This window comes from Equus caballus, chromosome 7, assembly GCF_041296265.1.
Source record: "Equus caballus isolate H_3958 breed thoroughbred chromosome 7, TB-T2T, whole genome shotgun sequence".
Taxonomy (NCBI): domain Eukaryota; kingdom Metazoa; phylum Chordata; class Mammalia; order Perissodactyla; family Equidae; genus Equus; species Equus caballus.
In genome coordinates this window covers 28580164-28594493 of record NC_091690.1, presented here as the reverse complement: position 1 = coordinate 28594493, position 14330 = coordinate 28580164, and the positions used below count along the sequence as shown (strand labels likewise).

The 14330-nt window shown below is 36.2% G+C and overlaps 1 protein-coding gene across 12 annotated transcripts in view; it reads right to left on the bottom strand.

Annotated features, from left to right (window-relative positions):
- Positions 1 to 14330, bottom strand: part of ARHGEF12 (Rho guanine nucleotide exchange factor 12) — a 140950-nt gene that overhangs the window by 11666 nt on the left and 114954 nt on the right. For all 12 annotated transcript variants that reach the window (XM_005611644.4, XM_023645000.2, XM_070273791.1 and 9 more), the window contains 7 exons: positions 13235 to 13320; positions 10250 to 10375; positions 8555 to 8669; positions 6851 to 6951; positions 2379 to 2456; positions 1161 to 1236; positions 468 to 635 (listed from right to left, as the gene is read on the bottom strand). In XM_005611644.4, coding sequence (XP_005611701.3) covers positions 468 to 635; positions 1161 to 1236; positions 2379 to 2456; positions 6851 to 6951; positions 8555 to 8669; positions 10250 to 10375; positions 13235 to 13320 — 750 coding nt within the window. The remainder of the gene's footprint in view (positions 1 to 467; positions 636 to 1160; positions 1237 to 2378; positions 2457 to 6850; positions 6952 to 8554; positions 8670 to 10249; positions 10376 to 13234; positions 13321 to 14330) is intronic.

Genomic DNA, 14330 nt, shown 5'->3' with positions numbered 1-14330 from the left:
AATTAACAAATTTTGAAAGGGATCTCATTATTAATACAGCAATATGGAACTTGCTAACTTAAACTGATTTCAAAAAACCCAAACTACACCCACCTCTTCAGATTTTACTTGTTTTTCCACCAGTCAAAACATAGAACATTCTAATCAAAGTCTTTTCATTTAGAATATCTCCCAATTCACTATCTCCACTGGTGTGTAACAATGATTTGAACATGGAATGAAGATCAAAGTAAATATGCAGACAACTTTCAAATGCAGAAAATTACTCAGAGAATCTAGGCATTCTAAATAATTTGGAGGTATAAACTCATTTCATTTTCTGAGCATGAAATAAATTTCATTTAATTTATATAAGAATATAAAAGGAACAAAATTCTATGCCAATTGTGCTACTTAAACAACACTGAATATCTTATGCGACTTCGTGATGAACCTGGAGGTCAGCGTCACTGAGCAGACATACTCGCCTGTGGCCACTTGTCGAACCAACACTGTATTCAACTTAATGACAGGGCTAAACGTGTGTTTGCTATCAGCTGTAGATGCCAGAATCTTACTATGACACCTTAATACCAGCCTATCATCCTGCTTTTGCAACAATACAAGAATGTCGTCCAGCAGCAAAGTGTATAGATCTAGAAATAAAAAAGTAGGAAAGGTGATTAGTACAGAAATCAAGGTGTGTTTTATACACTTTCTAACAACTTGACAGAGAAAATTTATTTCTGTTAAATCTAGTAAATTTTAAAAATTGACTTGCTTCTATCTTAATTTCATTTTTTAATAATTCATTTTTATTGTATTATGCCAAATGGTCAGTCTGTGACTGACGGGAAACAAAAAACAATGGTTCCTCACCACAGATAGTTTGAGATGTAGTAGTTTAAAGAAAGCTTAGACTTAGAATACAAAAATGATGGAGACAGGACTGAATCATGACCAAGTTTTCTGTTTCATCCCCAAATGAATATTTAACACACTTCACAAATAACAAAGTAACATAAGCAAATCTTCTATAAATGTATAAGTAACACAAAATAGCACTGAAAACTACTGCAACCGAAAATTGTGAATGGTTCTTTCTTCTCTTTTGCATAAAGAAACTTTGCTATTCTTTTCTCTTCTCCATCCTCACCAAAATTGACAAACATTAAACCTACCAATAGTTTTATCTCTATTCACCTTCCAAACCAATGGCCCTTCATGAATCATCTTCCTTTTTGTTAAATCCAAATTCTGCCAAAATAAAGAGAATTACACACAAATTATTTCCAAGCACTTAGTGAGATGATATTCCACATAGTTTCTTTTCAAGAAATTCTTAATATAAAAGATACTATTTGCATTCACTATCATTATTGATATCTGTCAATTACTGAAAATGGAATATAGACCAAGTTAAATTCAAAGTAAGCCGCATAGATTTTTCCTAAAAGAGAAAAGGTATCTTGCAGAAAAGCATGCAGGAGTACTGCCTTCTAAATTGCACTCTACACAGACAACAGCAGCTTATGAAAACGAAGTTGCAAACATTCAGTCACTAGATTCTCAACCCATCCCTTAATTTTTTAATGAGTAACTAGATGTGGATGATGCACAGCTTATCTATAAGAGGCCTCTGAATTCCAGGTTCTAGTTCCACAGAAAGTTCTAAGGAAGAGCACTTATGAAAAGTCCAGGTAGTATACTCAGACTTGCTCTAAATATTAATAACTTAATAAGAGAATCATCTTTCAGTATAAGTAGCTCCAGAAAAATCCCATTTTTTCATTGGGAAGTTAAGGCACTAAGCATATTAGCATGCTTTTTGATAAGGTGCCCTATATGACATAAAAGTCTATTTTAACAGTCACCAAAGAATCTGCCAAAACAACCACCTAGTCAAACAGTATAAGAAAAACTAAAATCCTAAGAAGTTATTTAATATAAAAACTCCATGTATACAAGTGGTAATTAACAAATATTTTACTATCATTCCTGTAATGGTTTCAACTGTTATGCTTTTGAAGAGTTTCATGGAAAAACAAGTTATCTTGCTTTACTCAATAATCTGGAAAGTTCCCATGGTAAACAGCCCTACTCTTATTCAAACTATAAAACGCAATAGAATTAAACTTAATAAATAATATTCTTTAGTATCTTGAAAATTCCTGTCATAAAAAGTTACAGTTTCGCACAAAATATTCCTCTAATGAAAGATTAAAGTAATCTTCACACAGACCAGATATTTAAAAGGAAGAAAAGAATCATAAACATAGACAATCTATGATACAAGAACTCCTTCAGGTGATGTATGTTCCCACCGAGAGGTTAATTACCTGCCAGGTCTTTAGTACATTTTATTTTATTGTTTTAATTATGATTAGACCATCTCTCACCCTGAGTTCTTCAACATTTGGGTACTCTGACAACTTCAGATTCGAGGTATCAAGGCGACGCTGATAATCTTCTAAGCGCTGAAAATTAGACAGGATGGAGTCAAGGTTACTGCTTTGGCTATCAAAGACCTCCCTCATCCTAAATCAAACGGACACTTTTACCTGCATTTTACTGAGCTCTCTGCAACATTAGACACAACTCACAACTCCCTCTTTCTTAGAACACCCCCTTCCCTTGGCTTTGGTGATCTTACTCTCCCCTAGTTTTCCTCTGAGCTCCTTGACTGTTCTTTCTCAATCTCCTTTTCAAATTCACTCACCTCTAACTAGCTTATATTTATTTTCTGAATATGTAAATTGTGTACATGGTAAAAAATTCAGAAGGTAAGATAAGGCACACAATAAAAAGTAAACCTCCTCCCAACCCTGTCCTCTTATCTCCCCACCCCCAATTTTCTCTAAAGAAGTAATCACTAAAACCCATTTCTTGGGTAGCCTATGAGAAAAAGTCTAATAAGCAAATAGAATATATGTGTAAATAAGTATGTTCGTCTCTGTGCACGTTGTGTGCATCTATGTCCTTTTTTAATAAAAGATATGGTAGAATAATATATTCATATATGTATTACTCATTTAAATGATAACATAATACATTCATATACACATTTCTCTGTGTGCGTGTGTGTATCACTCATCAATACATCTTGGAGACTGCTCCACATTAGCATATACAGAGAGCAATCTCATTCTTCTAATGGATGAACAGTATTCAACTCTGTGAATGAACTATAGTTTATTTTAACTATACCTTACTGATGGACATGTAGGTTACTTCCAACCTTCTCCTATAACAAACGATACTACAATGGCCTTAAACATATGCTTTTTTACACACGTGTAGATATATTTTCAGGATAAATTTATAGGGGAAGAATTGTTAGATCAAAAGGAATATGAATTTTTCCCAAGATCATAGAAATTTCCAAATACACACAAAATTTGAATTTGAATGTGTATTGCGAACACTCATATATTCACCACCTATATTCCACAGTTAACATCTGCTATATTTGTTTTATCCTCTATCTATCCATCTATTCATTCCTCTATCTATCCATCAATGTATCTTATATTTTGGATGCATTTCAAAATAAGTTACATATATAAGCACACTTTACCTGTAATTTTTTTTTTTTTATTAATGTTATGATAGATTACAACCTTGCGAGATTTCAGTTGTACATTTTTGTTAGTCATGTTGTGGGTACACCACTTCCCCCTTTGTGCCCTCCCCCCACCACCCCTTTTCCCTGGTAACCACTAATCAGATCTCCTTGTCAATATACTAACTTCCACCTATGAGTGGTACCTGTAAATATTTTAGCATGCATATTATTAAGAAGAGTTCAATATTTGCTTACAGTTCTTTTTTAAAGTAAAATCTAACTACAGTGAAATGCATACATTTTAAACATACCTTTCCATGAGTTTTTACAAATGCATACATCTGTGCAAACTCCTATCAAGAGAGGAAATATCACCAGCACCTCAGAAAGTTCCCTCGTGCTTCTTCCTAGTTAATCTGTCTCCACATCCCCAGTGACAGACAACCTTTTCTGATGTTTTGTCCCACCACAGATTAACCTGTCCTAGAAGTTACAGGAATAGAATTATATATATGCACTCTTTATGCGTTGGGCTTCTTTCACTCAGCATAATGTTTGTGAGATTCATCCATGTTGTATGTATCGCTAGTTCATTCCCCTTTATTGCTGGTATTATTCTAGTTTATGACTATACTACATTTGGTTTACGCTATAAACATTCTTGTACAAGTCTGTGGGCATATATCTTCACTTCTCCTGGGTAAATCACTAAGAATAGAATTGCTGTGTCAAAGGGTAGATGTACGAAAATGTGCATTTTTAATTTAGGTAAAAATTGCCCTCTGGGGTTTTATCATTTCACACTCCAAACAATACATTTGAAAGTTCCTGTTTTCCTACAGCCTCACCAACAGAGCTGTCATCATACTCAGTTCCTAAGAAATCACATCCAAGTCCAGGGATTCAATTAGCCTCTATATGCTCACAATCTGACATTTTTATCTTCAGCACAGTCCTCTTAGAGGAGGATCCATATAGCCAAATGCCTACTGTATGTCTTCACCTGATATCCCAAACTGGACTTTTCATCTCCCCACAAATCTGTGGCTTCTCCCTCATCCTGTCCATCCAAATGTGCACGTCAGAGACCTGGGATTCATTCTTGACATCCCCTCTCTTCAAATCCTTTTCTAAATAAGTCACCAAGTCCTGTCAATTTTACCTTCTAAATATTTTCTCAATTCTTGCACTTCTCTAAGCTATCACCATCTATCCTGGACCTCTACAAAGGCTACTAACTGAGCCCTTTCATCCATTCTCTCCCATTCTAGGTACTTTTGCCATAAGCACCTTTGAGGTAGATATCTTTCCTGCAGACACCTTTGCCACAAGCATTTTTGAGGCCAACATTTTCACCACTTAACTAATTGGTCATAAGGCAATTTTGCTGTAAAAGATAAAATAACTGGTTGACAGTTTGCTCCACATTTCCTGGAGAATTTTAGAATGTCTATCAACGGACATGTGACAATATGCCAAGAACAAACAACAGTGCGGAAGGCTTTTCACAACACAATACAAAGCTCAGTTCCAACTATGCATCCTAGTATTTGGAAACTGATACCTCTCTTAATGAAGGAAGAAATTTTAGCAAAAAAGAAAAGCGTCATGGGGGCCGGCCCCGTGGCCGAGTGGTTAAGTTCGCACGTGATGCTTCGGCGGCCCAGGCTTTCGGGGGTTCGGATCCTGGGTGCGGACAGGGTACCACTCGTCAGGCCACACTGAGGCGGTGTCCCACATAGCACAATCAGAGGCACTCACAACTAGAATATACAACTATATACTGAGGGGCTTTGGGGAGAAGAAAATAAAGATTGGCAAATGATGTTAGCTCAGGTGTCAATCTTTAAGAACAAGAAAAAAAGAAAAAGTGTCATGGATGCTGAATGAGGAGATGCACCAAAAAGCAAAAAGAAAAAGTATAATACTTTGAACAAAAGACTTTGAAGAGACGTGCTTAAGTACAAGCAACCCACAAAATACAATCAGGTTTTGCACAGTATTGCCATGATTCTACACACACTTTAAATGTATTCAAATATTTTGTATTTATTTCACAATAAAGTCTTTTTCATTTTGTCATTCATTTCTCATTTTTTATTACATCCTTTATTCAGCAGAAATAAAACCCACAAAATAAAATCAGTTTTTTGTGCAGTTATTGCCATGAATCTACACACATTTTAAATGTACTCAAATATTTCGTGTTTATTTTGCAATAAAATCTTTTTAATTTTGTTATTCATTTTTCGTGTTCCATTATGTCCTTTTTAACATCCCTCTTTCACTTTTCATGATTTTATCTTTTATGTCAAAATTGCCTTACTGCCAATTAATTATGCAGCAACAACGCCTGCGGCAAAGATGTCTACAGCAAAGCAGCTTACGCCAAAAATACCAGACAAGCTCTCACTCTCCACTCTCCCATTTTCAACCCGTTATTCACAGAGTAGTATGAGTGATACTCATAAAGTGAAAAATCTGAACGTGCTACTCTCCTTAAACGTCTATAATGAATTCCTACTGCATTCAGAATAAAAATCAAAATCTTCAATATGGCCTGTGGGGCCCTGTATGATTTGGCCCTGGACTACTGTGCCTCATTTCGTACCACTCTAATTTTGCTTTTTAGGCATGATCCACACTATTCTAATCTTTCCATTCCTCAAACAGACCATGCTTCCTTTTTACCTCAGGACTTTCGCACATGCTGTTCCCTCTACCTGTAATGTTGCCCCCTTCCACATTCTTTTGGTACATTTCCACTCATCCTTCAGAGCCTTGGCCTAAAGGACAATTCCTCAAGGAAGCTTCCTCTGATGGCCACTACCTAACATCCTCCTCAAACTAGGGTAGGCACCTCCCTAGGAGTTATACACTCGTAGCGCATCCTGAAATGCTCCTACACAGCAGCTATCACAACTGATATAAAATATTTGCACTCTAATCTTTTCAATACCTCTGTATCCTGCTAGAACACACGCTCAGTCTGGGCAAATATTGTACTCATTGTCTTAACCACTCTCCACCCTACACACAGCATACAGTAGATGCTCTATAAATATTTGTTGAATGAACAGATGAATGAAAGAGCAAAAAAAGCAAAAGAGATGCTCAAAAAGGCCAAATACAACTCTGATGTTCTATCACAAATTGATCTGGACCCACCTACATGATCTGGACCCAAATACATGAACAGTTAACAAATATCCTGCCCATGATAGTTTTCGATTATTATTTCAGACTCTAGGTAATACTAATTTAATATTCTCACTATGTCATCCTGTAGCTTCTTTCCCTTCTTACCTGCTTGTTTTCTGCCTCCTTGACAGCCTGATTTACATAATTTAAGATCTGACGACAGTGATCTGCAGCTTTCTTCACCTTCTCCCTTTCCATTGGCCATTCTAAACATGGGGAAGAAATTCAAAATGTAAAATCGAGGAAACCAGAAAAGAATACAGATACATAACTGAGACATCGTTTTATTTCAACATCTGTAGGAACTTACTAAGACCTTGAATTATTTTTATACTAGAATAAAACCTATGGCAGAATCTCAATTTAGATAGTCTCTGGACAGGTGAAACTTCTTATGACAGTAGCTTACAACATAAATACTAATCTTTAAAAAGAAAGTATGGGGGCCGGCCCCACGGCCGAGTGGTTAAGTTTGCGCTCTCCGCTTTGGTAGCCCAGGGATTCACTGGTTCGGATCCCGTGCATGCACATGGCACCGCTCGTTAGGCCATGCTGAGGTGGTGTCCCATATAGCACAACCAGAGGCACTCACAACAAGAATATACAACTATGTACCGGGGGGCATTGGGGAGAAGAAGAAGAAAAAAAAAAAGACTGGCAACAGATGTTAGCTCAGGCGCCAATCTTTAAGAAAAGAAGAAACCATAGCATGAACCCCAAGTCCAAGAAGTGATGCTATACATCAACTATCGGGCTCACCATGGTGCACACTCTAGGGAGTGCGTCTCATTCAGGTTGTAAGCTATACAAGTGGGACTCCTTCTCCCCCTAGAATTTCACAGTACAGAGCCTACATGATTATATCCAGTGGACCTGTTAAGCAACATTTTTTTAATGATAACACAACCTAAAATAACTCCAAAATAAGTTTTTTTTAATTTGAGATTAGATTTAAAGAAAGAAAATAGATCACAACATTTGCATCATTAAACAAATATGAAATTCACCAAATGGTGTTGTTTACGTTGAGATCTATAATGTAAAGAATACCCAAATCAGAATATTCAAAATTATAATCCTCCAAACAACAGTCTAACTATATGGAACAGACATATTAAAGTATAAAAATTAATGTGTATGAGTATTTTCAAATTCTCAGGCATAAGAAACATGAGTTTGATTGCACACAATTATTAATGAGAACTAAGTATGAGAGCCTAAAGCTCAACTGAGAAACTTGGATTCAATTCATGTTTCAAAACAGGAGAGTTGGAATTATAATGCATTGGTTGGGCTTAATGACAGTACATATATAGATACAAAACATCTCTTCAACCCAGTGTAAGTTTTCTTCAAAGCAAATAGGATATACACTGGAGGAAGGACTGGTAAACTTTTTCTGTAAAGGGCCAGATAATAACTATTTTACACTTTACAAGCCAAATGGTCTTTGTCACAACTATTCAACCCTGCTGCTGCAGTGCATAAGCAGTCAGAGACAATATGTCAACAAATGAGCAGGACTTTGTTCCAATAAAACTTTATTTAGCAGAAGAGGTGATGAGCCAGATTTGGCCCATGATCCGTAGTTTGCCAAACTTTGTGCTAGAGCGACTAATAGAGTACATTAAATCAAATAGCCTCAAGATGACTGTATTGAATCTTGTTAGAAACTTTTGCCATACTATTCGGAAACCCAATCTCCAGGAAGCAGGATGCTATGAGAGATTATTTAGCAAGAACTTTTTCTGAGGGGTGAGGGGAGAGTTGGAGTTCCTAAGCTTTTTAATTTCAGTGAGAATGCTATACCTGTGTATTTGGCAATATTATCCAATAGAAGAGGGTACTTAGTAAGCCTCTGCATTTGGGTGGGAATGATATCCTTGAGCTGTAGACGACGACACAGTGGATTACTCTCAGCATCCTAAAATTAAAGTGAAATAAGTAAACTTGTAATTCTTATTAGGACTATAATTACTTACCATATGCCATATATTCATCATACAAATGTCTACAGCATCACAGTTCTGGTTATTAAATCAAGACTTAAAACATGCCAAGACACACCACTACCATACTAACTTCTGCTTGCTCCTTTAATTACACAGTGAAGGAGAGGAGCCTTTATCACTAAGCCAATGGCTTCTTTGTTACCTGTTTAAGCAAGGACTGAGAACATCCATAATCAACTCCATTGCTTTCTTGTGATAAAACACTTTTATCTTCACATATTAAGAAAATCTAGTTACGTTTCCTTATGATTGGCATTCCTACCAAAAGTTAGTCAGCTAATTTGCTATCTGCCATTCCAAGCAGGCACAATGGATCACCAGTCTAGATACCCAGCTTGTTATAACATGGGTCTGAAAGCTTTTCAGTAAAGTGCCAGATAGTAAATATTTTAGGCTTTGTATGCCATACAGTCTCTGTCACAACTACTCAACTCCGCTGTTTTAGCGCAAAAGCAGCCACAGACAATAGGTAAATGGGTAAATGCAGGAACATGGCTATGTGTGGTAAAGAGTCGTAAGATGCTCTCCAAGATTCCCTCTCTCTGATGTACACACCCAGTATAATCCCCTCCCCTTGAGTGTGGACAGAAGCTGTGAATGTGATGGGTTATCCCTCCTATGATTAGGTTACTAGCAGTTAACTTTGAGTTAATCAAAAAAGGGTAGTGTCCTAAGTGAGTCTGACTTAATCAGAGGAGTCTTCAAAAGAAAGCTCTGTCAGAGAGATACATTCCCCCTGGCCTGGAAGAAAGGAAATAGCTATCTTGTAAACTGCTTACAGGGCCACATGGCAAAGAGACATGGGCATTCTCTAAGAGCTGAAAGCAGTTCCCAGCCAACAATAGCAAGACAGGGACCTCAGTTACACATTTGCAAAGAAATAAATTCCACTAACAATCAATGAGCTTAGAAGACTCAGATGAGAACTGCAGCTCCAGCTGACAGTCTGATCTCAGTTTAGTGAAAGCGCAGAGAGAGGACCCAGCTAAAGTACACCTACACCTGTATTCCTAAACTGCAAAAACTGTGACGTAACAAATTTACATTAAGTTACTACATTTGTGGTAATCTGTTATACAGCAATAAAAAACTGTTACACTGTGTTCCAATAAAACTCATTTACAAAAACAGGCAAAGGGCTGGATATGGTCTGTGGGCTGCAGTTTACCGACCCTTGATCTATACCAATATCTACCTCAATAAGTATGATCACTGCTCTGTTCTTCCTTGGGCGTGATGTAAGCCCACACTCGTGTTTTGACGGTATTATTTTAACAATGTACATGGGCCATTTCCTGACAACATTTCCATGGCAATGTGGACTTCTATGTCATCTTTATACCCTCCAGTAATTTAAGAGATAATGTGTGGCTTTAAAAAATGTTAACATAGATAAAATCCTTGTAAAGAACTTAATCAGAATTCCCCCAGTTCATTCTACAATTGATAAAAAATTGCATTTCTTTTTTCTTACATGACTCACTCAACTCACTTGCACAAAAGTCTGGAATCTAGAATCCTTTTTCTGACGAGACTTGATCATTTCCAGGGCAAAAGGTTGGTTACTGCAAAAGGTAGCAGCAGCGTGTTTCAACTTCTCCTCCCCTGGTCCGCTGAACTGTGCCAAGAACACAAAGAACACAATAGAGAATGGGACACTGCACTTATGAAAGGCCAGGCAAAATGAGAGACAAACGCAATCCTTTCAATACTCCAATAAGTATTCTCAAGTGACAAGAAACAGAGCACTACATATCTATGTGGAATACCAATGTTTCCCCATTAAAAAGGTCTGACTCTAACACATCCAGACCTTTCCTGTCATATTCCAATGTTTTCTGGATTGTAGCCTACCACAACTTATTGCCTTTGCAGTTTATACCACTTCTAAATTAGATAGAAAGGTTGACACTTGTGGACTATGAGACACAAAATGCTTAAAGGTTGAGATTAAAATGTCATTTTCCTAGAACCTGACACCTTCACAAAAATTACATTCTTACCACTCTAGGAAGAAAATCTTTGGAATTCTAGCTTTCTCTCTTACTATGAAACCCAGGGCAGTCATAACTTTTCTGGGTCACAATAAAATTAAATCACTGCTGCTTCGCCTTTGCAGAGGCTGGAGCTCCATGCCTTGACTCTCTCTTGGGGGAGACCTATGAGCCTATGAACCTCTTTTGTTGAAAATTATACTTTTTACTGTTATTTTTTAATTAATAAATTCAAGGCTGAATATGCCATGATTTTAAAGTTTCTTATAAAACACCTAACAAGTGCTTCACACATAATAGGTACTCATATAAATACAGATGGAGCAAATTAGTTTTTAACCATCTTTACATTTGTAATAATTGCTTTATGGTTTACAAAGAAGCTTTTCATACAGTCTGCCACTTAAAGCCATATTTCCAAAAGTTTGTACATGAAGATACTTTGTGGAAAATCGTTTTGCAGTGCATTGTAGATAAATTCAGAGTATTTTCTTCTCCAACTAGGGCACACAAAGTGATATTTGAACAGATTGCTCTACTGTTACAGTCTTATTGTATTACAAATATGACACTCAAAATACTTAAAGATGAAACTGGCCACATTTTTGGTATTTTAGTCAAATACTAACAGCAGCTGGGTTTACGAAAGATGACGCCCCCAACCTCGAGCAGTTTTACAGCAGTTTTATAAGTAGCTTAAATAGAAGTAAGGTGATCTCAAGGGACCAATACTGAAAAAATACTCTCCACAACTATTTTAAAAAATAGAGTAAGTATAAAGGTCTATTCATGATTTTTGCTTTTACCATTACTGGCCAATGCTTTGCCCTAAATTAACCCTTTGTACCTAACAGTTACTAACCAAATTGGTTAGTCCATTCTGCTGTTCTTCAACTTTTTATAGGTACATCACACTGACCAAGAATACAATTCTTTTTATATATTCTAAAATAAATTTCTTGTCTCGCTCTGTTAACAGGTTTCTCCACTTTATTTTACCACATAGTAGATTTATGCAGTCCAAAGGACTGTGATAAGAGGACCAAATGTACTTCTGTACCTTACTAATGATGAATCTCACTTGACACTTGCTGTTAAACATTCTTTATACGAGATGCAAATGAAACTGTTTAGGAATCAAGATTTATATCTTAAGTCCATATGACTTACAACTTTTTAATCCAAATTTGACATGAAAATCAATGCTATATTCGGTCACACTACACATTTTCTGTTTCAAGTTGAGTAGTGTGCTGCCAAGCCAACAGAACTCAGTTATAACTTTCATTGCTGCACTGCGATCAAGAAACACCACGAATCACACAGCACAGAGCAGCCACAGAGTAAGCTGCACTATTCAAGGAAGATGAATCTCCTGAATAACAATCATGTGAGAGCGAGTCGAGGGAGAAAATGCTGTGGAAAGTTCAATAACGCAAAACGAGACTGGATTATGATTTCTTGATCTGTTCCCTGAATCAAGCAGCTAAAAGGGGATCTACTATTAGACTAGTAGATTCTGAGCTATGATCTCACCATCAACGAAAGGAGTAAGCTGAAGATAGTTTTAGTCAACTTTCTAGTATTTAATCTTTTAAATATTTATTATCGTAGAACTACCAAAATCTTGTGGCATGTCCTCAAGCAGCCTACATAGTGAAGTAAATTTCTGTGGGCATATCTAAACAGTTCCTGTTCAACCTGTGTTAAGATTTTGAGAACTACTTTATATACTTTACTAGTATTCATAGCCTTAACTACAGTACTTTCTTTAAAAGTCTGGATCAAACCCACTTTCCCCTGGAAAGACTTTCTGTATGTTCTAGTTTAGATCTCCCTGCTATATTTCCCATAAAAACCTGTACTCCCTCCTTTCTGTAACACTCATCACACTTGAAAGAACTAATGACTGTTTCCCATGGATCATAAGCTTTACTAGGGCAGGAGCTATGTCTGTTTTGATTGCCACTGAATTCCCAGCACCAAGAACAATACTTGGCACATAAGTATATATTATGGCATATACACCGACAGTCAGAGAGAAAGATAAACAGAATTTGACAAACAGCTACTATAGTCTCTGAACACTCTCCTTATACTGCAAATAAGATTAATTTTTACTTTTCTACTTTTGTGATGGTAGTTCTGGATCTACAATTATGTTTTACAGTACAATTCTGAGATTTGGATAACAGAAGATAGCTAAAATTCTCTATCAGTTAAATTATTTTTATCAACATCTGTTTTACTCCATATTCTTTAAACACAAAGAACTAGTATCTTTAATTTGATGGAAAAAAGAGCACTTAGTTTGAGCACTTAGAAGACATTAACCAAGAGAAGACATATTTGGACTCCTTCATCTTTACACTAGCTTTGCAAAATGGATGAGTTTGCATATTTGGAAAGGTTAGTTATTTAACCTTTAATCTGATCATCAAGTGTCTATAAAAATAATAAAATGAAACAGCAAATTTCTTTACCCAGGTCAGCAAATCTTCCCCAATCTGATCAATAACAGAAGTTTCATTCCTCTTTCGAACAGACTTCATTTGCTCATTCAATCCAACTAAGGAGGGGAAAAAATAGAAAAAATTAAGTATACACTCATTTCAGGCTGAGTTAAAGGTAGTACCAAGAACCTAAATTTTCAAAAAAAGAATTTTCATAGTAGTGCAGCTGCTTCTAATATCTCCTTAAATATAAATCTGAACACAATTTTTTACACATCCAGCTACCTGTGAGCTCTATCTGAAAAACAGGTGCCAACGCATAAAACAATGTGGAAACTAGCACATTACATACAGTGTAGGTGTATCAAATATGCATTTAATGTCAAGACTCCACTATAACCATGCTCATAATGAACTTAAATTTAAACAGTAGTGATTCTGCCCACTGTTCCTCTCAAAATGTGTATGTTCACAGGCAATGTGTATCATCAAGCCAGAACTTGTCAGTACATGCTGGTGAACCCTAGGGCCACCTACAAAGAAGTAAAGGCATCAATTTGGTGGGCAGGTGTTGGTAGGTGGTGATGGCACCCTTGATGCAAGAAAAGTCTAAAATTAAGGGTCAAAGAGAAAACACTGACTTACAACAAGAGGAACTCATACTACTGTCTACAAAAGTCTGAAATTTCCTTCCTGGAAAGCCAGCAAGGTAGAATTTTTTATATATTTACTCAAGTGTTCCAAGCAAAATAACAATAAAATAATTTAATTCCTGAAATCTATCCCACCCTGGGATTATATACTACATATTACTATTTATAAAATATATTTACACATATATTACCATATGGGATATATATTTTTAAAAACATATATACTGTAACTGATAGGAAGTTTCCATATTCATATTTTTAAACTTAGACATTGACTTTACATCCTTAGACCTGTGTTAACACTGTATACAACAGAAGATATTGTTGCATTTTCTGGGGGGAAGATATTCAGGATCCAATCATTTCTTTCTTTATGTTATGCGCTCACATGTAATTATATAATTTCAGGAATGCTAACATGGATACATTTACAAGATTTTACTGCTATGGTTCCTATACATACTCACAATCTT